This window comes from Buteo buteo, chromosome 12 (assembly GCF_964188355.1).
Source record: "Buteo buteo chromosome 12, bButBut1.hap1.1, whole genome shotgun sequence".
Classification (NCBI taxonomy): Eukaryota; Metazoa; Chordata; class Aves; order Accipitriformes; family Accipitridae; genus Buteo; species Buteo buteo.
This window is the reverse complement of record NC_134182.1, coordinates 38,498,894-38,523,574: the sequence shown is the minus strand read 5'-3', so window position 1 is coordinate 38,523,574 and position 24,681 is coordinate 38,498,894. Positions and strand designations below refer to the sequence as shown.

The following is a 24,681-nucleotide window of genomic DNA, read 5'->3' as shown; positions in this document are numbered from 1 at the left end:
GTAACGTGGTCTGGTGATTTTTTTGATATTCTATTCAGTGCGATGTAAGTGGTAAGGACCTCAAATGAGAATGTGATAGAGAAAGAAGGGTAACACAGACATGGCAATGCACAGCATCATGCAAATGCAACTATTTTCTTTGCAGATTCATGCAGAGCCAACACGGGTAGCTGTGCACCCACAGCACAGTCAATTTGTGACCCAGATAACCTGCTAACAGCTGTAGTGACTGTAGCTCAATCAGAGACTATTTCTATCTCTCTCTTGCGGTACTAGAGCATGTCAGTTCCAGTGCCTTCATCCTCAAGCTCCTCAGAGTCCAATGCAGGATGATTTACGAGTCTCTCAGGAAAATCAGATTCCCTAAGAATCGTGTAACTTGCAAAGTATATGGCAGAAGGAACCTTTAACTAAAGAATGGCTTGTTACATCAGAATGTTCTTGGCCTTGGCAAGGTGGATGCCGTTACGATGAAGTGAGTTTCCTGCTGTCTTTTGCCTCCATCTCCCACTTTAGGGATCCAACAAGTGTTTCCTCCAAGGCGTATATATTTCCCATAATATTAGAATGAGGAGTTGTCATTTCTGACAGGTTGTGTATATAGATGACGGCTTTATTATGATGGAGATGCATACATTGATTGATTGGTAAATCTGAGTCAAGTAAAAGAGCTTGTGAGAAGATAGTCTCTTACTTGCCAAAATACCATTTAATCACTGGCCTAATGATTCGTTATCTGAGGAGGAGATGTGTGGTTAATAGATGCAATTGTTTGCAGTTAGCACAGGGCTGCATAGAGAGACTGCAGAGATTTAAAGGAGTACATGCATCCCTTTCTCTCCAGTTTGGTACTAGCTTGCTAAATTCAGGAGAGTTAGTTTGAAGCCTCTCCCTGCCCCTTGTCAGAGATGCAAAACGACCTTTCATTTTGCTGAAGGCTGGGTAATTCAAAGCTGATCAAAAAATGTTTCACGCAACATGTTGTTTGCCTGTGAAACTTCTTGCTGCAAATGCTGCTGAGAGCAAGAACTGTGCAAGTGACAGAAGAGAGCAACAGGGATAGGTATTGTAGTGGTTTTGTCTTTGTGAACTTCTAGAGATTGACAGACTTCAGCTAAAGGGCCTGGAAAAAGTTTGGAAGTCTCATGGCTTGGTACCACCAGTCTGTATAAGAGGAGCAGAGCTGTCATGAGCTGTTTGGCACCTGGAGCACACTGCTTTCTGTTTGCCCTTCCTTTCTTTTCCCCCAGGTTGCTTCCAGCTGCCAGTGCCTGCTGCTCTTGCCTCCTCTTGAGCTGCAGTAGTGCAGCAGCCAGTGCATACAGATTTGTTTCTACCTCTTTGTTGCCTTTCTTGCCTGAAGGAAAGATTTTTTTCTGTGCTTTCCTCCATCAGGCATAGCTTGCACCTTGCTTTGCATTAACTGCTACTTGTCCACATTAAAGGTTAGATGGTGCTTGAGTTGGATCTGCTGTAGGCCATTCCTTTCTCCCTTATCCTGCAGTAGTGTGGAGGGAACAGAGATAGGAGACACTGCAGAACTGGAAAGGACCAGCTTCCAGATTTGGCTTTACAGTCAAGCCCAGCATGTTGCAAGTATGTTGCAGAGGAGACTGGCGAGCAGCTAGGCAAAAGTCGGTCATTACAGTTTATGTCCATGCTATTAGTAGATCCTTTGTGGCTTTTACATCTTGTGTTGGTTTTAAGGTAGGTGAACATTTATAAAACTTGGAAATATATTAATTTAGAAGAACAGGGTAACCTATTCTAATATGATCAGTCCTGGGATTTGTTATTAATCCCTTAGTCTAAGACCTGGGAAGCTAGCAGAAACTGCAAAAAAGTTCCAGCCTGGTCTTTGAATTCTCATGTGGAATGGGAAAGACTCTGTAGCTATGCTGCAGTTATTTAAATGACTGTAACTTTTAACTAGTTATCATTGGTATGGGTTAATTATATAGCTATGGCATCGTCGAGTTTGGCACAAGCTGCAAACACCCCAGCCACATTTGCAAAAATGGCGCAAATTCTCAGGTTCCTTACTGCTGTGCTAAGAAGTGCTAAACCCAGTACCAGCATAAGCTGGTCTGTACAGGGCACAGTTAGATCCACCTTGCAGGCCTCATGCTGAATGACACCTTCCTCTAGCAAAATCCCCCCTCTCCTTTCTGTTAATCACACCTTACCCAATACTGCATGGACAAGATAAGGACAAATTGGACATGAAAAAGAATGTCAGGACCAAACACTTCTCTGGTCATACAGCTCTACTAAGGCTGTTGTGTTCAGTATGTATTATAATCTTAGATGGCAAGTTTCAGTTATCATTGTGATTTCAGTTACAGAGTGATTAAATAAACTTTGCTCTTGAGCCAACTGTTCAAGGCTGACTCTAGCTACAGTAAAGCTAGAGAGATGGTGCTGAGCAAATGGTTTATCCAACAGATTCCACGTCTTTTTCTGTCCATGCCTGGGCCACAAGGAGACGTGTGAACAACCCTTTGTTGTTCGACTTGACTTCCCCAACAATTCTGTTTTGTAGCAGTCCTTTGAAACAGTTTGATGTTCAGAGCAGCATCTGATTGAATGGCTCTTGTTTCACGTGGTCTTGTTGCTGCTTCTGAACTAACACAATGCTCACAAACACAGGTACATATCTGAAATTCGCCTCTAAGAATATCCTGCAATATGGGCCTAATTTAAAGTCCCTGAAGACAAGGGGAAAATTCCTGCTGACTTCTTTTTGCTCTTAATCAAGACCATGTTTATATAAATATTGCTTCAATGAATGTCCCCACTGAAGAACTCGTATAATCCTAGGGACCTAGTCCAAACAGCTATAAACATCACAACTAATACAATAATTCAAGGAAACACTTCACAGTATATTTTTCCTTATGTTTGTCTCAGCTGACATTGACAGAGGAATTCCTGCACCACATAACTCTTTCCCCCCATACTGTCATGGTTAATGTGTGACTCGTACATCCTAATTTTTCCTTACTACTATGAGACATGAAAGCTATGATGTAGATAAAGAGGGCATCTCAGTAGCAGCTGGAGATGCAATCTCAACTTGGGTAAACTGTAGCTGCAGCTGCTGAGAGGTTGTTCTGTAGCTAAGAAGTTTCTCTCTCTGTTTTAGGGGTTTTGATGGCCAAGAAGAGGAGAACAGCAGAGTCATCCTAGATTTAACAGGAATGTTCCACTGGTGTGATGCTGTTCCACTGCAGGAGGCTCTTCTGGTAGGTGTAGGGTATTTGCTTTTGGGATCCTCACGTCTTCCTCCTTGTTCTCCTAGCAATAAGCTGGAGCTTCAATGCATTGATCTGGGTGGAGGGCGCAGCACTCTCTAATTTACTGCTGTTTACTTACCAATGTTATTTTAGCCAATTTCTAACTTTGATTTCATATGCAAAGGTAAGAGACAGACCCTGCCCTGGAGGGGAGAAACTGAGGGTTTACCATTATCCCCTTTTTCAGGAGTAAGCTGCAGATAAAGTGTCTTGACCAGGGTCGCATAGAGACTCTGTTGCAGTGGTGGGAGCTGAAGGCTCATTCCATGGCCGTATTCCCTTTTAATTTAGGTGGTAACCTGGGAACAGAGAAAGATCTCCAAGGTAACAAGGGATCAGTAATGCCTTCCATGTTCATCTAAAGCAGGGCAGGCACCCTATCTCAGGAGTGGATCTCAACAGATGGACAAAGGAAGGTCTGGTTGACGTCTATTTTATGTTAAAATTTTGTATGTTGTGTTTCCAGACCCCTGTGTCTGTGACATTATTGATCTGGATATCTGTAAGACAGTTTGGTTTATTTATTTAATGTGTCTAATCCGTAAAAGAACAAATCCCATCTAGAAATGGCAGGTTGTGCTCAGAGCTGCCAGAGAGCTGAGAGTAGGCAACCAAATCTTGCAATGAGGTGATCAAAGATTTCATCAAAAATACAGAATGTTCAAGCTGTTCTGCCAGCTGGGAGACTTGTAGCAGGCTGGAATTCATGCTGCTTGAAATGCTGCAGCTTCCTTCCAAGCAAATAAAAGGACCCTATTGCCCAGCAACCTCCAAAATAGGATTAGTCATTACAAATGGGCAAATATCCCAATAGGACTGGAAGCTCAGCCCTGTGAATTGAAGAGTGATGTTTTGAAAAGATCTTACAGGCGGGTTTACATGAGGAAAAAAGCTTACAACTGCTAGTGTGTCCTAACTCCCCATGTGCCACTTCTGTTTTGTACTGAGTGTTTTTGTGTAGCTAAGCTAGATCGTGCAAGGGGCTCTTAATGAGGATTAAGAATGTCCACAGAGGAAGTTAGTGCATATTGAACTTCATGTTCATGCAGTATCTTCCTTTGCAATCACATTTCTGGGACAGGCAAGCCCTCAAAGGCCTGGGAGTCTAAGATGTGTTTTGGGGAGTGAGTTGGGGCTTGACAAAATCCCAGACTGTGCTTTGGGTTTTTAAAAGCTACATTTTTAAAGTTGTTTAGGTGCTTAAATGTGCAAGTATACTCCTATGGAATTTGTTGTAACACTTCAGCATTTCATTCTGTTTGGAAACCATGGACAGCTAGATGGATATACTTCACAGAATTTTCTCCTTGATGTCCATGCAAAACACAGGACATCTAAACACATATCAAAATATGGTCCTCTGTCTTTTACATAAGGTATACATTATTAAATAATTTAAATGGTTTTTTTATATTTTAACCGTCAGTCTGATACGGCATAAATGTTTGAGAATGTAATTTTTATTTTTTTTTTTAACTTGACCTTGGTAATAAAGTAATAAATGTCAGATAGGGCCAGCTTCTTGGCCCAAGGTTGGAAGGAAGGCCTAAGTCCATAGTGTCTTCAGAATGGCTTACCTGTCCCTGCTGCTCATTCACTATACTGACTGCTCCTGTTGGTCTTGTAATTGTGCATTTCCTCTGCAGATTTCAGCAGTAATAGTTTTTCCAATTGTTCCTATAAAATAAGCTATAAAATAGATTGTGTTTTTAATTGTTTAGCTTCATTCAGCAGACTAATCGTTGGACTTGAGGCATGTTACATTAAATACAGCTAAAGGTTTCATTATTCAATTTAAACTAATCTAATTAGTTAGAGACAATCATTTAATTTGGTTATGATTCTAATCTCTCATCAGGAAACTTCTCCCTGACAAAGTCCCTTGTTTCTCTTTGGAAAAAAACTGCCAAGGAGTGAACATTGCAGGGATATACTGATCCCACTGTTTCTGGTTGGTTAAAATGGACATTAATGCAATGGCTCTGACAAGCCTGGCTGGCTGACTTGGCCACACTACCTACCAACCATGAGGCACCACACTAAGCAATACCCACTCCCCAGTATATTTTCCCAGACTAATTAGCTCACTTGAAAAATATCATCAATTATCCAGAAAGAAAACACCAGGCCAAAGTTGTTATTAAGCTCCTGGTATTAAACTAGTATTGTTGCCTTGTTCTACATTTTTGAAGTTTTATGCCAACATATATGAATTTTTCACTGCTGTAGGATAGATTTGGAATCCAAATACTTAAGGGGACATACTTCTTTTTATATATAGTCTCATTCTACCCATAGATGTTACGTAGCTAAGAAGTGGTTTAAGTCTTTCTAACTGAAGAGAAAAATCTAAAATAAACCTAGTAGCTGATTTAGCAAAATTCTGTTTTAAATTTAGAATTGCAAGGACCAAGCAGCACCAAACCTGAAGGATCATATTTTGGTCTGCATCTTTGGCAATGGAAACTCACCACTGATTGGGCTGCAGGACTTCGTGATGCCTTTAAGAGCTAGTAACTTCATTTACCATGAGTTGAAAGACATTGTTTTTCTTGGGTCTTTGGAATATCTGCAAAGAGAATGGAAATTTATTCAGAACTTTCCAAAGCTGTGGTTATTCTCAGTAAGAATTTTTTGCATATTCTCTTTTCTTCTTCCTTCCTTTCTGTAGCTCTCATGCACATTTCTAAATACATTTTAAAACTTCTTGATGATAGCACAATTCAGATTCAAAAAGGACCAAAATTATCCCAGGCTCTAGACTTTAGCTTGAATCCAAGATGTTTTTGAAAAACTTTCCCTTCTTAAATATTTATTTTCTTCTGGGGGAGTCTTGGTACTCTCTGGTTTCCTGCAGAAGCCCTGAGAAGCTAATCCTGATTGTCAGAGAAGAAAATTCACAGGTCCAGACTTGCAATTTATTGGACGCTTCCCCATTTCCAAAGTTGCTCAAATTTTGAAGATGTTTCCAAAATGCATTTGTGCCAGCTGAGTTTGAAACAAATTTAATGTTCACCTTTCACCCTTAAAGATGCTCCATGTTCAACTTGCTCACATTTCTCCTGATCACTATTTCTTTGGTTTGATCAGGGTAGTGCTCTCTCCTGTGCAGATCTGAGGGCAGTTAATGTCCAGGACTGTGCTGCATGCGCCATTCTGTCTTCCAACATCACTGTATCAAGCAGTCCTTCCCTGGTGGACACGGAAAGCATCCTCGCCACTCTGAACATTCGATCCATGCAGGGTAAGTCCAGCTCAGCCCCCCTAGGTAAGCATGCTTCCTTTTGCCTGTGAGCATGCTGATGCAACAAAAATGGAAGCTGAAGGAGGGGAGAATGAAGGGGTAACTTGTCACTAGTCTGAGCCACAGCCTGTCTCTTCTGAATATAAATATATAAGTTAAAAGGGCCAGAAGTCCATTTTAGCATAGCCAGCTGTACAGCCTAGTCCAGTTTCTGTAGCTACAGGTATGCGAAGGAAGGAGTGATAAGCCAGCATTGCTCCTGAAAATATGCCAGTTCCTCCTGCAAATTCTGAGTGAAGCTTCAAGGTTTCCTGTAAAGAGACCATGGCTGGAGGGTAAATGGTAACCAGTGTTGGTAACTGCTGTATTATTTGCAAAAGCACGTGTGAGTGGAGGCCCCTTCCATCCTTCAAAAAGAGAAAAACAATACCTTTCCCATGAGGCTTGATAGGGTGGGTGCTCAGTTCCCAGACAACAGAGCTTGTAGCTCAGAAATGCAATGGAAGCAAAAACGACTTCAGCCCAGCAGAGTATTTATTGCGTCTCTTCCTCCCTTAATTTGGCGAAGGAGCTAAGATTTGTCTTCCTCTTGAGAATGTGGAGTATTAATTAACTGAAGACGGGCTGAGAAATGGATGGCTCTCCTAAGTGTTTTCCCTATACTTTATTATCATTCTAGGCTTTTAAAACAATGGCTGTGCCAAAGAAAAGATTAGAGTGAGGCAGAGACAGGGGTTTTTTTAATAACTAGACTATATCAATATACAGTGTATACAATCAGAAGACAAATTATTTATTAGGTATATTTGAGTAAGAGGTAATTGTGACTTGAATAGATTACTCTTATCTAATGTATTTATTGCTACATAAATATAAGGATGTATGGAACTATTGATTGTATATAGAGAGGAAGTAAATAGTATGTACTTTTATATATATAATTTACGTATCTCTATCTATAGTGACAGATATAGATACTGTACCTACTGCATCTTTATACCTATATATGGAAAAGAGAGAGACTCAGAGCAAAAAGGATATTTCATCCTATCAATCACTGTCCTACTCCCCTCCAGTGTTTTTTGTTTTATCACTCAAAATTGTAGTACATGGAGTGCAGAACTCTGAACTACAATGTGCGTATGGAAAATAGAAATGTGAGCATCTGTTCATCAAAACCTTCCCCAGGTGCCTTGCAGAGTTCATAGTGTTTCTCTTTGAGCTGGTAGCTTTTGGCTTGCATTGTCTCCTTCCAGCAGAAGACCTCAGAGACCTAATGCTGACATAGGTGTGATCAGTTGGGTAAGCTGAGGCATGGCTTGTTAGGCAATTTACCAGGCATATCATTGTCAGAACCATCACCACTTTCATACTCTAAGTTTTTTTTGTTTTTTTTTTTTAATACACAAGCATATATTTTTCCCCCATTTCCCTTGCGAAGATGGGCACGTGTTGACTTGCATCAGAAAAATGGGTCTTGCAGATTTAAATCTGTTCAGCATCCTTGCTATCATGAGAGATAGGAGAAAACTTTATTCCATCTTACTGGAACAAACACAATCAAGTTCTGTAGTTACAAGGTCTCCAAGAACAGTATCAAAAGGATTTCTGAACACAGAATGCAGAAAGAGGCTAATAGAACAGTTAGAACAGAGACATGCAGGCACAAGGTTTTTTGTGTATTACAGCTAACACTGTGTTTCAGCACATCAGAACCAGACCAAATACACAAGACCTTCTTTCAGGTATGAGCAGAAATCAGGATAGCTTGGTACTATCCTGGAACCTAGGTAAAGTATGGTGTAGACATTAGAACAGGGGAATGGAAATCAGTGTTTCTGGGTTTCTTTTCTGGCTTTGAGAAGGGGTAGGATCAAGCAAGGATCATGGTGTCAAAGCTGCTTCTTTTCACTTACTCCTTTGCTGTGCATCCCTGGCAGCTACTAGAGGCATGCTGTACCTCAGCATAGAGCCCCATAACAATATTTATTTCCCAGGCTTGTTTAAAGCCAGATAAATTCAAGCTCACAATGTAGCAATACACAAATGTAAATTATTCTTATTATTACCCATTACTGTGATCAGTTATTTCTGAAAGATTGATTCAAACTAGAGATGATAGATTCTATCACCATTTACTATAATAGCATTGTCTTACTCTAGTTGACAAAATACTGTGTTTCTAAACCCACCCTTATTTATCCATTTTAGGTATTTCACTTTGCATATTTATAAGGCACCTATTGCCTAGCTCAGATGTTAGTGAATTGTCGCTCCATAAGCTGACTACAATTCCAGTCTAATAAATCTTTGGCTACTCAGTTAAGGCTATTCCTCAGATTTACAGTGTTTTCTGCAGACAGAAAAGCAGTGTTCAGTTACAGGATGTCATCATCAATGAATAAAGATATATTTGCAAAATAAGGCTAAGACACAAGTTTCACTTCTTCAAGTCAGCCATTAAATCTGCTAGGGTAAAAATAAGCTCTCTCTCCTTATAGTTTCATTAGATGCGTTGCGAAAAAAAGCCAGCCCGTTTTCTTCTTTGATGCCATAGTTATTTATAATTATAGGACCAAAATCTTAAGTTAGGATTCTCATACCAGAGGCTCCTTCAGATTCAACTGCAAGATTAAGGCTATGTCTTACAATCTTTGTCTTTGCTTCTGAAGGTCTCTAGACGCATTACAGATGTGTGTTGCTGTAGGACAGTAAATTACTCATAGGTTGTTGCCACCAAGTTTTGGATCAAGGTGCCCAGAGTGGAAACAGAATGTACATGTCCCCACTCCCACTGTTTCAGTCTCTACTCTCCCTCCTGCCATTGTTATTTTATAGGAATTCATCTCTGAGAAAACAAAGTTTTCACTGATAAAAAAGTACGGCAGTCCTCTGGGTCACAACCTAGTTTTTTGAAGGAGAAGGGTAAAGTTACATTCAAAACTTGCATCCAAGAAACCTAGCCTCAGTTAATGTTAGTAGTCAGGAGAGAAAGCAGGTAGGAAAAGATAGAAGAATACTTGGGAGAGCTTTCTAAAGCGTGATGATTATGCAACTGTTACCTGATTTAAAAAGGAAAGGCAGAGGCTGATGCTTCTCATTTAGTAGTTGCCATTGCTGGTGGGACAGCAGATGACTCTGCTGGATATCCAGCTACCCTGCCCATCCAAATGCTTTCTCATCCCGAGCTTTGCTGTACACAAAGCTATAGCATTTTGCATCCTAACCATAGTGGAAAACAGTTATTTGGATGGAAGGCCCTGAGTTCCCTTAACAGTTCAGGTCCTTTGGTAAGCATTGCAGCAGGCATAGTCTCAGTTTGGAGATTGTAACAAAGCCCAAATCAATTGCATTTCCTGTGGTTTTAGATTTTGCTGTGAGCATTTCACACCCAACAAACGCAGGCCTGTTCTGCACATTACCTCTCTCATGGGGTAGAGAATTAGACAGGTCTTAGAGAACCAGACCCACACAGAGGTAAACATTACTTACACTTGCAAGAATGAGCATTTACTAGGGTCACTGCTGATGCCAAGGACTACTAGTCTTTCCCATGGAAAAATTTAGGTTTTCCAGTAATGCTGTAATTATCACCCTGTCATGTCACAAAGCAAACAGGTTGGCAAACCTAGGTACCGAACTAAATAATCTGTGGCATAATCTAAACATATAATGGTAATTAAATCTGACAACTTAATAAGATACTGAAATTCAAATGTACAGTAGTAATCTACAATTAAGTAATCTTTTGTAATAGCACCCTGCCAGTTTGTAAAATTCCAGGTAGAGCGCTGTGTACTGTTTCATAGCAAAAATATTGACATAAGGAAAAGGTATCCAGGCAATGATCAGACATATATTCATATCAACCAGTACAGTACATGGAAGGGTACAATAAAGGCAGTGATTCATTTCAGGTATTTAGTTGCTGCCACTAGCATGCATTCAGAGATGCCTTGCTATATTTGGGAAGGACTTTTTCTACTCTTTTGAGGGATCATGGTGCCTGACATCTCTAATGACGTTTTTGGCAGTCCATTGCCTAACCTCAGAGATGGTTGATTAGAGCAATGGTCCATCTAGGACCCTTTTAGGGTCTCTGATCTCCAATGTTCACATGCTCCTCTGAGCAGAGAGGATCCATTATACAGTATCTGAACTGGAAGAAATTCCATATCTAGCAAAATCTTCAGTGGAGTTTAGATTCCATCATTTTGGCTTTGATACTATCTTGTGCAATAAGTAGTAGTATTCAAACTCAGTTACCCAGATACTGTGCTGGGTAGCAAAGGAAGAATTTAGACATAATGGTAAGGGAGACAAGATTGGATGTGATCAAAACACAGAAAGCAGACTTCACATTGGGACTGATTCCACTAAATCAGCTAGCTGGTGAGGACTGGGAAGAAATAAAGACACATGCTTCTAGGAACTTCTGGATTTCTCTTTTAAGTCTTTTTGGTTGCCAGGTTTTAAAAAAATTATGGTATATGCTTTTGCCTTCATTCCTACAGCATGTCCCATCTATTTATGTACAGCCTCCTCGAAGGGGAAGGAAAAAACACAACCCCCTCCCTCAAAAGACCTCTGAGTGCAAATTGGCTTAGTGGGGGCTTTGCGCCAAACAACACTGTAACCAGGACTGCTGTTCCACAGAGGGTAATTATATTTTAGTTATGATGTCAATAAGCAGCTCCCAGGAGAGCTTTTCTTTTTTAATCCTTTGAAGCTCTGAGTGAATAAAGTGAGCCTTGGAAAAGCAAACCAAGGCAAGAAACTTTCTAAATATAGGAAATGCTTTGGGATTTTTGCATGACAATGACATTTTTAGGCATAGGTATGAGATTTCCTGCATTTGTCAGTGCCTTGGTTTCTTTCTTCTTTAGTTTTTTTTTTTTCCATTTCTGCTTCTGCTAACTTCCCTCTCTCCTCATGTTGTTATTGACTGTTTCTACAGATGCTGTTTTCAGAGCAAGAGCATTGGGGAATCAATCACAGCCATGTTATAAAAGGATCCCCATCACTACAGAGCTGAGTAAGTTATTCTTTAGGAACAAATTTCACAGAAGCAATATGCATGCTGCATTATTTATTTACCCCAGGCCCTTTTTAGAATTCACAGGCAGAAAGCGACAAGCACTACATGTCCAAGGAACATTAAAAGGTTTGACTTAGATGTTAATTCACTGGCTTTGAAGGAGTCAGGATGGTTTATCAGGAGAATAAATATAACAAAGTGTTACAAAGGTCTCTGTGTGTAGCAAAACTCCAAAGCATCCATTTAGGAGAAAGATAATGTCCTTGGTTTTTTTTCTACTGGAGTGGATCTCAGGAGATCTGAGTTCTAGTCACACAGCCTGCATTCATCCCACCTATCCTAACATACTTCACTAAGGTAGATAAATCAGAAGTGTATTTGCCTGGTTTACCCTTATTTTCAGTGGAGAAAGAGGCACCGCCAAAGGCAGTTCTGCCCAGACGAAATCTAACTTGCCCTTTGGCCATGCTTTCCTCTCTCTGATGATTTTAGAAAACGCTGAGACTGTGTGCCCAGTTTTCATCCCACAACAAAATAGGGTGAATCAAGGCCTAATTCTCTCTGTTCCAGCCCTCCCCTTTCTGAAACACTGGTGATGGTTCCCTCCTCCTCTTCTGGATTATGGGGGTAGCTGCAGCCTTCCTCAATTGTACAAGTGGCTGTGAAAGAACAGAGCCTGTTCCAAACAATCTGCAGTACAAGGCATTGTGCAATGACTGCTTGGGGTACAGTACTTGGATGGGTCCGTGCACACGCCAAAGTGGACAGAGTGCAGGCATTTTACTCCAGAGCCCAAACACCTTTGTCCTTATTCCACAAGGCTCAGCGTCTCTAGCCTACGTTCGTAACTGAAGTAACTCGGGGGGTTCTTTCATGCTGCTCTTGGCTATCCTTGTCTTCATCTCCTGATGGTTACAAACTGGATCTTTTAATTAGGAACATGTACACTGATTAAGTGATTACTAGTAACATAGCAGTCAGTGTCACACCAGAGTGGTGTGGCTGGGCTGCCAGTCCCGAGGGACATGGATGTTTAGCTCCATTTAAAGTGCTGACACAAGAATGTACCCATCAAATCAGCATAGCATGTTGCTAGGCATCATGAGTGGCCCCTGACTCACTCAGGCTTTTTTTTTTATTTCTTTATTTCTTTTTGATGCAATGCTTGTAAATGCTATGTGGACTCAGCATATGTGGAGTCCTTGCTTTCCAGTCCTCACAAGGTTTGCAGCTGGAACAGGGCTAGTGAGAAGCCTTCGCCTGTAGCAGGCACTAGCAATATTTTATTTATATGAAGCTCTGGTGTACTGCTTAGTCAAAACTTGCACCTGATGAGCTGTGTCCCAGAAGTAGTTAAGCACCTGAATAGGCTATTCAGTCCTGTGTGCTCCTTAGACTAAAACACTGAGGAGCTACTCCAAAAAAAAAAAAAGCACAAAATAATGATAAGATAATGATGCCTCCTCCTGAGTAATTTCAGAACTCTTGAATTGCCCAGAGTGATATTTGGCTATCTTGTGCTGTGGTTTAGGCTTTTATTTCTGCTGTGTCCAAAAGTCTCAGAAATGTTTTGAGCTGGCTACTGAGGCCCAGCTCCTCTGAGAAGATACTGTGCAGTCAAGCTAACATCTTCAGACAGGCATTGCACCCCTGTGATTTCCCTCCAGGATGTGGTGTGTCAGTGGAGGGGAAAACATCTGCAATCTGTTGACATGACTTGGATTTTAGTCATGTCAGATCTTTGACAAAATAATGAATCGAGCCCAGTCCCTTAGCACATGGATGCCTGCCCCTGCTGTAGTCTTGAACAGCATAGAAATATGTTCAGAGTTACAGAGATGGGCTGGGAAGCAAAATAAACCCAAGAATTTAAAACCTGGAAGCACAAAACAGCTAATCAAAAACAGCTGGAGCTTTCTTGTGATTGAATAAGCTTCCTGTAAGTTGTTCTGGTAGACCTTGATCTAGACAAATGCTCACTTTTGTGCCTGTCTCTAGAAACAACCTGAGAGGGGTAATGCTCATGTGCCTTAAGTTGTAAGGGCTTTGCTCATTCCAGGCAATTTCTTATTTCACAGCAGACTGAGTGTTGACCAAGGGTCGTCTGTATCATTTAGTGTGTATGACATGCCAAATCCAGCAATACAATACGCTGTTGCTGCTCAAAACCTGCTGTAAGAGAAGCTAAGATCCTTCGTACCTTCAGTTGAAGTTCTGTCACCACTGACGTCAGTAGGAGTTTTGCAATTAATCTTGACAGGCACAGGAAGCAATGTGCTATCTCAATAGAGCCAGAACTGCCAAGCTTTGACTTGCCTCTGCCATAGTTTCTTTGTGACCAGGATGGCATGCCAGAGCCCCCTGAGTCCCAGAGGTGTGCTATGGTCCCAAAGGTGTGCTGTCCTCTTGCACCTATATAGCTATGGGCACATAGTCAGGGACAGAGTTGACAGAATTAGCTGAGGGCTTGCACTCTAAAGGGGGCTGGATATGAATTTTGCCTTGAGGAGCAGGAGAGTTGTGTGTTGACATCATACTCTGACATGCTGCTGCTTCTCCTTGCCCAATGGTGAGAAACACAGAAAAATAAGAAAAGCTAAACTGACCACTTCACATCAGGCTGATGCAAGGCCTGTTAAATGGCAAGCTTTGCATGGGCTTTCTGCGGGCACAGATCCACCAAGCTGAGCACAGTTCAATGTGTCGAGCATCTTCTGAATTTGTGAGTTGGTCAGTGGGCTCAGAGGCATATTATAAATGGTTATTCCTCAGAAACAATGGATTCTAGAAACCCTTGCCGTAAGGAGACAGAGATCTGGGAGAGAAATAGCAAAGTGATCTGTAAAGAAATAAGAATTCTGCAAATATGTAAAGGAGAAAGGGAATGGTGTGGAGAAATAAAGTGGATCCCTTATTGTGGCTGCGAGACCATGCTTTTCATACCCAGACTGTATAAGCTAGTCAGTGGAGTCATACTGATTAATGCCAGATGCAGGGCCACCTCTAAAATACAGGGTGGGTGAAATATCTGTATTGAGAATACATGGCTGAAGGATGACACCAACACTGCAAGACAACAGGAGACATTAATAGTATTGTGATTCTGGCTAGTTTTAGTCATCTTTAAAAATGATGCACTCAAATGCTTCCTGACCCAAGGGGACATAATAGAAATCAGTCATTACTCACATGGAGTTAGTTGTGCTTGCTCTCTACTTTTTAATGGGAAGATACGGGTTTTTGATCTCAATTCCTCTCAGTCTCCTGCTGTGCTGCTGTCATTCATCAGCATTCTTACTGGTAGTGCTAGAGTGGCAGGACATACCTAGCATGTTCAGTAGCACAGCAGCGGCCTTCTGCCTGGGTGTACTTAGGCAGTTCCCTGAAAATAGAAAAGAAAGTTAAGGAGGAATCGCTTTCAGAGTAGGGGCAATTCTGCAAGGCTACCTCAGCCAACAAGAATAAGGTTGAGAAACTAGTGAAGATCCCTGTAACAGTAGGACAGCTGTGAAAGGGACCCTGTAACCCCAATTTAAGCCAATAGAAATAGTAATTGTATTTCTGTTAATTCAGGAAAATGAGGGGAAGAAATGAAATAAGATTTTTTTCCTTTCCTTTTCCAAGCAGGTAAATTAAGTAAAATCTGATATCTTAAAACTAAAGTTTTAGGATTCTCTTGTCTTTTGTCTGCTATTGCACTGTCAGTTATCAGCACTGAATTTTTTTTTTTTTTCTTTTCTTTACTAATGCTGCATGCTCTAGCTGGTGCTGGACACAGAATGGCAAACTGGATTATTAACATTCGTTTCTGATTCTAGATGGCTCCTCTCTTTTGCTAAGATGTTTTCTCTTTCTTCCTTCCTTTTCCAATAGAGTCTTCAGCAAATGCCCAGTTCATTAATCAGGCTCCCAGCGGGAGTTCTGAGATTCCAGAGCAAGATCAGCTTTTCACCACTGGTGCCGGCACAGGAACTATCTTCTCAGATAGCTTTTTGAATTCTCTTTTGTCTATGGTAAGTAGATGTATCATGTCCTGTCAAATTTAGTGGCATCAGTGTGTAACAAAGTGATTACCAGCCAGGGTAAACCCACTTAATCTAGCCTTAACAATGGTCAAGGCCATGTGTGTCAGAGAAAGGCACAAGAAATGTTGCAGAGATCAGTGATGTGATTAGTTACATGGTGCCCTGAGAATTATACATGTCTATTCCTATTTGACCAATTTGCTAATCAGTGGGCCTCTGTGATTTCTTGGGGTAGTGGGTTCCATACACTAAAAGGCAGCTATCAGCTCCAAAATGTATGTGTCCCAATACGTGCTATTAGCAGGAACTCTCCCTGTTGTTGATACACACATAGAATTATTTGGAGAAACTTTTAGAGTGCTTTCATAAGTTCCTCCCATTCCCAGCTCCAAAATATTGACAGGCTACAAAAGGTATTTAAAGCCAGCCTGATTTATTTACTTTTTGACAACACGATGTTACAATCAGTCCCTCTAAGGGAGCTGCAGTCACTGAAGCCAAAATTGCATTTGACACCAGCTGGCCCCTTGGTGGAAGCTCCAGCACTGATGCCAAAGGCTGAGAAGATTATGTGGACTCTGAATTCTTACCTGTTCATGTAGAAAGGAGTTTTACAAGCCTGGCTGGAGGTGCATTAGTGAGCTAGGGAACAGGGAGCTTGCACTACCACCACTTTACCATAGCAGGCGATGGGGAAAAATGGAACATTTAACTCTTCTCATCTGTCCATCTGGCACCTAGGCAGAAATTCACTGGAAGTTTGGATGGAAGAATCTATTGAACTCAATAGGAATCTCCCAGTGGCTGTTTTCTGAAAAGGTATAAAACAAATTCCACAGATGTGGGCCACTGCTGATCCACAAGACCACATCAGATTTTAAAAGAAGTGCATATTTTGATTCTCTGTAGGCAGTGTGTTCTTTTAAAAACACTTGCATCATGAAGATGGGATACATTGCACCAAAACTGCAAGAATGGAGGGAATGTGGTGATCCCACCCTGGTGACATAATCATTTTAAGTTGCTGTCAAAACTGAGTGATACTGTCAGTGGTGACACACATGTGGGTCCACTTTGGTGGAGTTAAGCCACCATTTTGGCAGCAAAACAGCAGTTCAGCTCATGAGCTGGCATTTCCAAAATTGCCTTCTCTTTTTTCTGAAAGCCCCTTTCTTCCTCTTCAACCCAATTCCCCATGCTACGTCAAGTTCCATATGCCTTGCTCTCAGCTCATGTCCAAGGGGATAGTGCTTGGGTGGCAGTTTCACAGAAACAGAATAAATACAAAACAAATCTCTCCAAGGGATAAGCAGTCCAAAAGAAGTGTGTCAAGTCCAGTTATGCCTTTTTGAGAAGGCTTCAGTGTTAGGGAAAGTATTATATTGCTGCTACTCACTGATATGTCAATCAGCCAGATGGTAATTAATGACTGCTAGTGTCAAGTGTAAAAGTAACTCAAGACATAGCATGACCTGTCTTAAAGGATAAAATTTCACTCAAGCGTAAGATTCCAAGTCTGTCCAGGAATGATCAGCACTCAACTCTGCTTTAAAGTAGAGGGGCACCTTAGGTTGGATTCAGTCATCCTGTAAATACAGTGAAGACTGAGAGAAACATGATATTGCTTAGCAATTGCAGTATGCAGGAAAAGATGTGTGAACTGGAGAAGAAAAGGAAAGGAGCCTTCAGCAGTCTAATATCACCTCCTTTTGCTATCACTGTGAATATAAGTTGAAATTTCTCAAGACACTCAGAGCAGGAGTGGTGTATTCTTTTTAGCTTGAAAGGAGACTGGCAGAAGAATCTGAAAGGCAGAATGTGGCCTATAAAGTGAAATGTTACCCTTTGGAAGCCTGAAGCAGACCTGGCATTTACTTCAACATGACCCTTGGAGTCTCAATAGGGAGAAAACAATTCAATGAGCATGATCATTATGGCTCAGGTGCTCTAATGAGCCCTGAATTCCCTTCCTGATCTAGCTGTGGGTTCCTAGCTTAGTAGCAACATGGAGTCAGTGGGACGAGGAAACTACTTGGTGATGGGAGAAGGTTTCTAGTCTTGCCTTTATATGCAGAGGTGTTCCCAGGAAATCTGCTTGTCTGAAGCTGTAACCAAACATCAACTGGTGAAGAAGGTAACATCTCACAGGCACGTAACAGAAATGTTGCTCCTTTAAAGTCAGCTTCAAGACCTATTCTAAATGCAGTGTGTTATTTCCTGAGTACGCACACACACACGCACACCTCTATAGTTTCCCCGCCTTTCAAATTCCTGCAGTGTAACTCGGCAAAGAAAGTACAGAATGAGGGTGACATGCAAATCCTATTAATTCATCCAAGTATGGAAATGCAATCCTTTTGATGTCAAAAAGTACAGCAATGATATGTTAAAGAGCTCAGCACGCTTCTGTTAAATATGTAAAGTGCAGATTCCCCCGAAGCTGTATCACTCCTGGATAACCCTGGACTATAGCTCCTTACTTTAAAAGACTGAGAATTACTCTAACAGCATTATACCCGTTTGCCCGACAATATGGTCAGATGTTCTTAAGCGGATTTGAGTTTAGCGTGGATTTAGTAACACCATTCCTTCTCTGCAGCCTGTTTAGTTTCTTTACTCAGGCAAATGCAGGTGGCAGATTCCATAAAGTGGCTCTATGTAAGAAATGAGCTTTTTGAGAAAGGGTGGAAAATAAGTTATTTGATGCACTGCAGGCAGAGGAAACATTTTTAGATTTTTAAAAAAAAAGAGACTCTAGGCCTTTTTTTGCCTTAGATCTGAGTTTGAACCATGGTAATTTTCTCCCCCAAAATACTGACTGAGATAAGGGCACAGGGGAGGTTTTCAAAACAATGTGACAACTACAAGGACAGAGTTTCCTGCTGCACCTGCACTCTGTAGTGCTGGGCAGGGCAGTTGTGCTCCCCAGCCTTACCTTACACAGTGGGCTCCTACTCAGGTGACATCAGAGCTGCTGCCCAGTTTTCTTACACGCACACACTTGCACACACTCACACCTGCTCCATTTATGCCATTGAAAGTCTTCCATTCAGACACAGCTTAGTGCATTCTATTATAAGAGCAGAGGTGGAATCTTCTGACTGCTCTTCGAAGCCGAAATGGGCTAAGTAGGTGGTGATGCATAAATATTGTCAGAAAACTTTAAACATAATTAAGGACTACTTTAAGTATACAGAAAAACTCCAAACTGTCTGCCTGATCACTTTCTCTAGGTTTTCACTGGAAAACTTGGTTTTACTTTCCAAGGCATGCTCTTTTGTCTTTGATTTGTCTCTTCCTTTCCAGACGTACTACAACTATCACATCTTGGCTCTGCTGCAGACTTTGGTGACTAGTGGGACAAGCCCAGCATTGGGGGAACAGCTGTTGGAAGAGGGCAGCAGACTGCACAGAAATCCTGACAACATGATCCACAATGCCTCCCAAGTTAGATGCAAACTGGCACTCCTGCCACTGTCCAAGAGGTTGTTAACAGATGTCGTGGTGAGTTACATCACTGAGTGGTGCTTCATGGGCTATGCTTTGATCCTTGCTGCTAGTACTTTTGGTTTGTCGTTACCTAAAGTTTAGTTTCATTCAGTTGAATCTCACTACGTAGCTTGAGCTATATTTTGAAGAGGCAAAGGCATCAGGTAGCCTTATTTTATACTAGATTCTAATCTTGGGGGGCACCAGTCATTTTTTTCCCTTTTTTCTTGCCAAATATTAGGATACTAAAAGTAGTGAATACTAATGATAGCTGGCTAGATACGTGATTTAGTATTGGGCTGGATTGTCCACTTTCGTTCCTTAGAGATAAGAGTGGTTTTGCTTCTTTTATAGCAGGAGGACTGCTTTGGAGACATTTACTGCAGAGCTTTAGACTTGTTTGGGATACTCTGCTTTGGGCTCTACCGCCTGATGGAAGAACCCAATCCATACAAGAATAGGCAAGTATACTTTATCTCAGATTGTACCATAGTCAAAAGACAGCAGTCATGACTTTGAAGTTAGGCATCTGTTATAGGCAACCTGACCTACTTATTTTTGTCTTGGATTCAGACATTCTTGTAGGTAGCTAGGGCCATTTGAGGCAAACTGGTGTGTGGTCTGAACATGGCGCTTACTGGCACTTGTATGAGATTCCCTTACGTTCACTTAAGATGTGATTTATCTTTACAAGTGAGCCTTCTGCATTAGAGAGCTGGTGGAGCATGAAGTTAGTAGTGTTGCTGAGGGCAGGGATTTCAGAGAGTTTGGAGGCAGAGGGAACCTTCTCATCTAACCTGTTCTACTCACTGATTCTTTCAATTTCAAGATTTCAGTGATTGCTTGAGCTTCAGATCTCCTAGAGAGACATTTAGTCTTGATTTAAAGATTTTTGAGGAATCAAAAAATTTATCACATCTTTCAGCAGCTGTTCCAGAGACTAATTAGCTTCATTTAAAATATATGTAACCCATTCCTAGGTAAAATTAAAGCCTCTGTATATTGTCTCATCATTCCGAAGAATTCTGCACATGCAGTCAGTCATTGCAAAAAAATCCTACAGCTTTCTGGCTGTCCCAGATGCTCAGTTCAAAGGCCTCACAAAGTAGCCTGAATCTCATGTGCTACTGCTTTTTCAGGTTTGTGATTGCTCGGCCTGCCAGTGACTTGAAGATGCTGTCTACAGATCTGCTGTTCTGTGTTGTTCCATTCAACATTGCAACAACTGATGACCTGTGATGTGGGATGGAAGCTGGTTACCAAGGAAGAAAACAGGTAGTACAGACACCTTCATGCCAAAGTTATGAGAGATTGTGAAATGTCCTGCAAATAAAAAATTGTACAAGTTATTAAGACCACTACAATAAATTGTCTGTGTTCTTATTTCTTAGGGGTGGCAGTTTGAATTTGGCTAAACGTTAATGTGAGGTTATTACTGAAAATTATATTGTTAAGCTTTAACAGCAAACATATCAGAGAGTAAAATGCTTTCTCTGTGAGGAAAAGGGCAAAAACTTCACTTTCTGCTGAGCACTGCACAGAACATACCCAACTATATACTAACACGGTGACTCTGTTGAGTTTAGAGATTCTCTGCTGAAATTCTCAACCTTCAAAGACTCCAGCACACTAAAATTCAGTTTTCTTGCAGCCAGAACTGAAGATGCTGGATTGATAGGCTTGAAAAGAAACAAAAACTCAGGCAAAAAAATCCCAATAAACGTGTACCATAAATCAGGTCCTGCCTGTAAGTTACAAAGTCAGTTGAGGGAATGAGAAGAGTGGTGGTGTCGGTTTGTTGGTTTTTTTTTCCCCCCTCTCTCTCTCTTTCCCCTAACACTAATTAGGTTTGAAAGACTGCAGCTTGAGTCCAGATACCACATGCCGAGAAGAAAGGAACCCAAACAGCTGACGCAGAGTTCAGACTAAACTAACTGCAAGCTCCCCAGGGACATCACAAGGTAAACCTGATAGTCTCTGTCATTTACAATCATTATCAGGCAGCTGAGTCTCTGTAATTTTACTAGGGAGCCAATTAACAGATCCCTGAAGCTCAGGAATAAGGTCTTGGTCCTTTTTCTATTTTAGACAGGAAAAGGGGGAAAGTAAGTCTTTGTTTCAGATAGATACTCCAGAAGCTTTCCTACCCAGGGGAATGGTCAGATCTGGGCTTGCTCTTTTCCTCTTGAGGAATAAGATAAAGCACTGAGCTTAACAGTCAAGCAACTGGCTTTAGTACCCAGCTCTGGAAAGAGCTGGCTGTGTAACCTTGGGCAAGTTATTTAACTGTATCCTAATGCTGCTTGCTGCACACAGGGCATATAATAACATACTCGTTAATTTAGATAATGAGAGCTTTGGGGAAAGGACTGTCTCTTGTGATTCATTTGGCCTAACATAAATAGGTACTGATTTAGGATGGGACATTTAGGAACTCACTCAAACAACATGAGTAAGAAGCAAGAGAAAAGCTTGGACCGAAACTCCAGATGGAAACATATCTGCTTTTGGGAAGGTTTGGAGTTTGGATTCAGGTCTGAGCCTTAATGTGTTGGACTCATCTTCCCTGGAACAAACTAATCGTACATTTTCAATTCAGGACAGATTACAAGTAGGAATCAGTGAACCATGCTTAGAGCAAACAAAATACATAGGAAGCATGCTTTCCCTTTGCCAGCCCTTTGCAGACCTGAACTTGAGCCAAGACGGTCAGCTGATCTCTCAGTAGGAGTTTTTTGGCCTAAAATCACCCACTGTATATACAAACTTAGATAAGAATTTGTGCACTGGATTCTGTTTACCCTCTGGCAGAACAAGGCTTCAATAATAGTGTCTCAGTCCATTCTCTAGCATGCATTATTTTAAACAGACAAGACAGTTAAAAGGTGGAAGGAAAAGCCTGGGCAAGCTTTGCAGTCCTTTGACTACAAAGGATACCTCATACTATGATTCTGTAAGCTTTCTGTATTGTCATCATCTGAACCTTCCTTTATTTTCAGCTGTAATTCAGTCTAAGCAGGGCACAGAGGAGGTAACATCCCTTTTTCTTCCTAATTGTTCTGTTGCTTTTAGATAACTACACATGCCTGGACCTCTGTGTTGTGATATTAAGCACATCTTGTGCAACATTAAGGCATTTTTATTAAGAAAACTGCAAGAAACACCAAAGCCTGTTTACTCATAACTTCCCTGAGTGGGTGAGAAACTCAGACTATCTTGCCAGCAAACTCTGCTATCTGAAATCATCTGCTTTTTCTAGAAAATGGAGGGAAATGTTGAAAGTGCTCCTTCATGGTTGAGATCCAGGACATACTAGTTTCAGCTTTAAGGCACAAAACATTGGGCATACTACTGTGTTAGTCCAGAGCTATGTTACTTGGTGTAAAACTGCTGCAACCACTGGTGTATCTTTCTTCTTTCCATTAGAAAGAGAGGTTTGCAGCAAGTGCATTTTTTTTTTTAAATGTTCCTTCTCTCCAAGGTGTCTTACGTGCAGGACCGCCAGTGATGACATATGCCGTGCTTTTCCATCCTGCATTCACAGCATCTCTGTGATGGGGGAATATGCCCATGTCCAGTCATACTGCTTTTCCAGTACAGCGTATTTCCAGTTGCTTAACCTGCAGCTGCTAGAGCATGTAATCTACTGGGGTAAGGTGGAGTGGGGAGAAATGGCAAGGTGGAGAAGGGACCTCTTCCACTTTGCTTATTCCACCTTTTTGTTCAGTTGCTGTACCTGAGCAAGCAGTTCTGCTTCTCAGGAAAAAAGGAAGAGGGAGAGAAATCCTAAGAAAGGTAAAAGCATTAATGGGTCAAGGCCTCTTTTGCATAATTCTATTATCACCAGGAAGATTCTGCAATAATCATGTTAGGCATGTGCTCTGGAGCATCAAAGTGACTTGTCTTACTTTACTTTTTGATGTTAGACAGGTTTAAATGCTTTGTACAGATGAGGCACCTCAGACAGCTGATCAAGAAAGCCTGTGCTGTTCAAGCAAAGCAAAGGCCTGTTTTGCTTTTTTTTTAAATGTCAACAATGCCACATTCTTCCAGAAAGGAATAATCTCTGTTGTCACAAATTGTGAAAAGCAAAGGTGTAGGAGAGAATCTGTGTGTGGGTGCATGCAAACACACTTTCTGAAGCTACCACCTTTGAATCTTCAGCAACAGTATCTTCTTCTGTATTGTTTGGGTCATATGTTTGTATAAATTCAGCTTCTGCAGTGAAATCCACAGCGTGGTACACAAAGCTGTTACAGGATCTCTGCACTGTAGTTTGCTAATCTGTACCCATTCTAAGCTGTAAAGGTCACCTTAGTGTGTGGGTGGTGATTAATATTAGTAGGTTTTACTTTTTAGCAGTGTTACGGGAGTCTCTGATAGAGTTCTGAAACTTTTTGTGTCAGATACAATCAGAAGTAGTCCCTGACCCTAGTGAGCTTAGGTGGTATATACAAAAAAGAGTTATAAGGGAAGCAGAGGAGTTGTAGTTTGCTCGAAAGCATATATCAGATTGGTGGAAAAGATAAAAACAGAACCCAGATCTCCTGATTTCTAGGCTAGCAGCTTTCACACTATTCCCACTAGGCCATTTTGCATTTCCACTCTCAGATCTCAGCTCCTGCTAACATGATCATTCCCTTGCCTGTCTGTCTAGGATTTAACAGTCTCTTCCAGAGGTGGCTCAAATAGTCTTCATGGGGTACTACCTGATGAATTATTTGTTATAAGATGGTCAGCCTGTTTACAGAAGCAGACAAGTATCATCATACTTTCAAACAGGAAAGTAAGTTACTTGAGTTACCCAGTAGGTCAGCTGTCTTGCCGTTATGTGTCTTGTCTGTCTTGTCAGCTGGGTCACACTGTCATTTCAGGCTGGTACATGACGAATGGAGCCAGAAACCTCTCCAAAGATGCATGCAAGGATATGTAGACTCTGTAGAGACTCAAACATGCTAAAGCACTTACCCTAACACATCCATCCACCTGGATCTGAGCACTGATAAGGGCATACACACAGAGGGAAACACAGGCCTCTGCAAAGAGCACTTGCCCATAAGGAGATGAATATATACATGCAGGCCAGGGTTGTTTTCTCTGTCCTCCTTCCTGTAGTCAGATACAATCCAGCAGAATGAGTAGTGAAGGATGTCACTGCTGTGAGCTGGGCTGGGTTTTGCAGTACAGCATGCTACGGGTGGTGACTGACACATAGTCAATGAGATCTGAGGAGAATCCAGACTCTATAAATGTTAGATGAGGCCGGCTGGGCATTGACAAAAACAAGAGGTGGCTGCAAACACCAAGTGTCATTATTCTCTGAGCAGGGATGGCGAGAGGCCTAGGAACTTCCCATGGAGATTAACTACTTCACAGCAGGATGAGGAGCTGTCTCCTGATGCGAAGGGACATCCTGTTGTCCTGAGAACACTTGGGAGGAAGGATGCATGACAGCAGGAGTAGCTTTTGAGAGCATACACACAGTTTCCTGCAAAGCACGTATCTTGTCTGAAAGATGATTTTTGCTCTGCTGAGATAAACTCCAAACACCTAATGGTTTAAATTAATGCCAGAACAGAAGGAGGTCTC

General features: G+C 41.4%; 1 protein-coding gene across 1 annotated transcript in view; it reads left to right on the top strand.

Annotated features, from left to right (window-relative positions):
* KCNU1 (potassium calcium-activated channel subfamily U member 1) overlaps window positions 1-24,681 on the top strand; it is a 75,936-nt gene that overhangs the window by 32,563 nt on the left and 18,692 nt on the right. Inside the window, exons 21-29 of the mRNA XM_075042189.1 lie at window positions 3,146-3,245; window positions 5,695-5,919; window positions 6,387-6,540; window positions 11,498-11,575; window positions 15,452-15,591; window positions 18,910-19,107; window positions 19,447-19,553; window positions 20,232-20,367; window positions 20,940-21,053. Of these exons, the coding sequence (XP_074898290.1) occupies window positions 3,146-3,245; window positions 5,695-5,919; window positions 6,387-6,540; window positions 11,498-11,575; window positions 15,452-15,591; window positions 18,910-19,107; window positions 19,447-19,553; window positions 20,232-20,331 (1,102 nt within the window). The 3' untranslated portion in view covers window positions 20,332-20,367; window positions 20,940-21,053. The remainder of the gene's footprint in view (window positions 1-3,145; window positions 3,246-5,694; window positions 5,920-6,386; window positions 6,541-11,497; window positions 11,576-15,451; window positions 15,592-18,909; window positions 19,108-19,446; window positions 19,554-20,231; window positions 20,368-20,939; window positions 21,054-24,681) is intronic.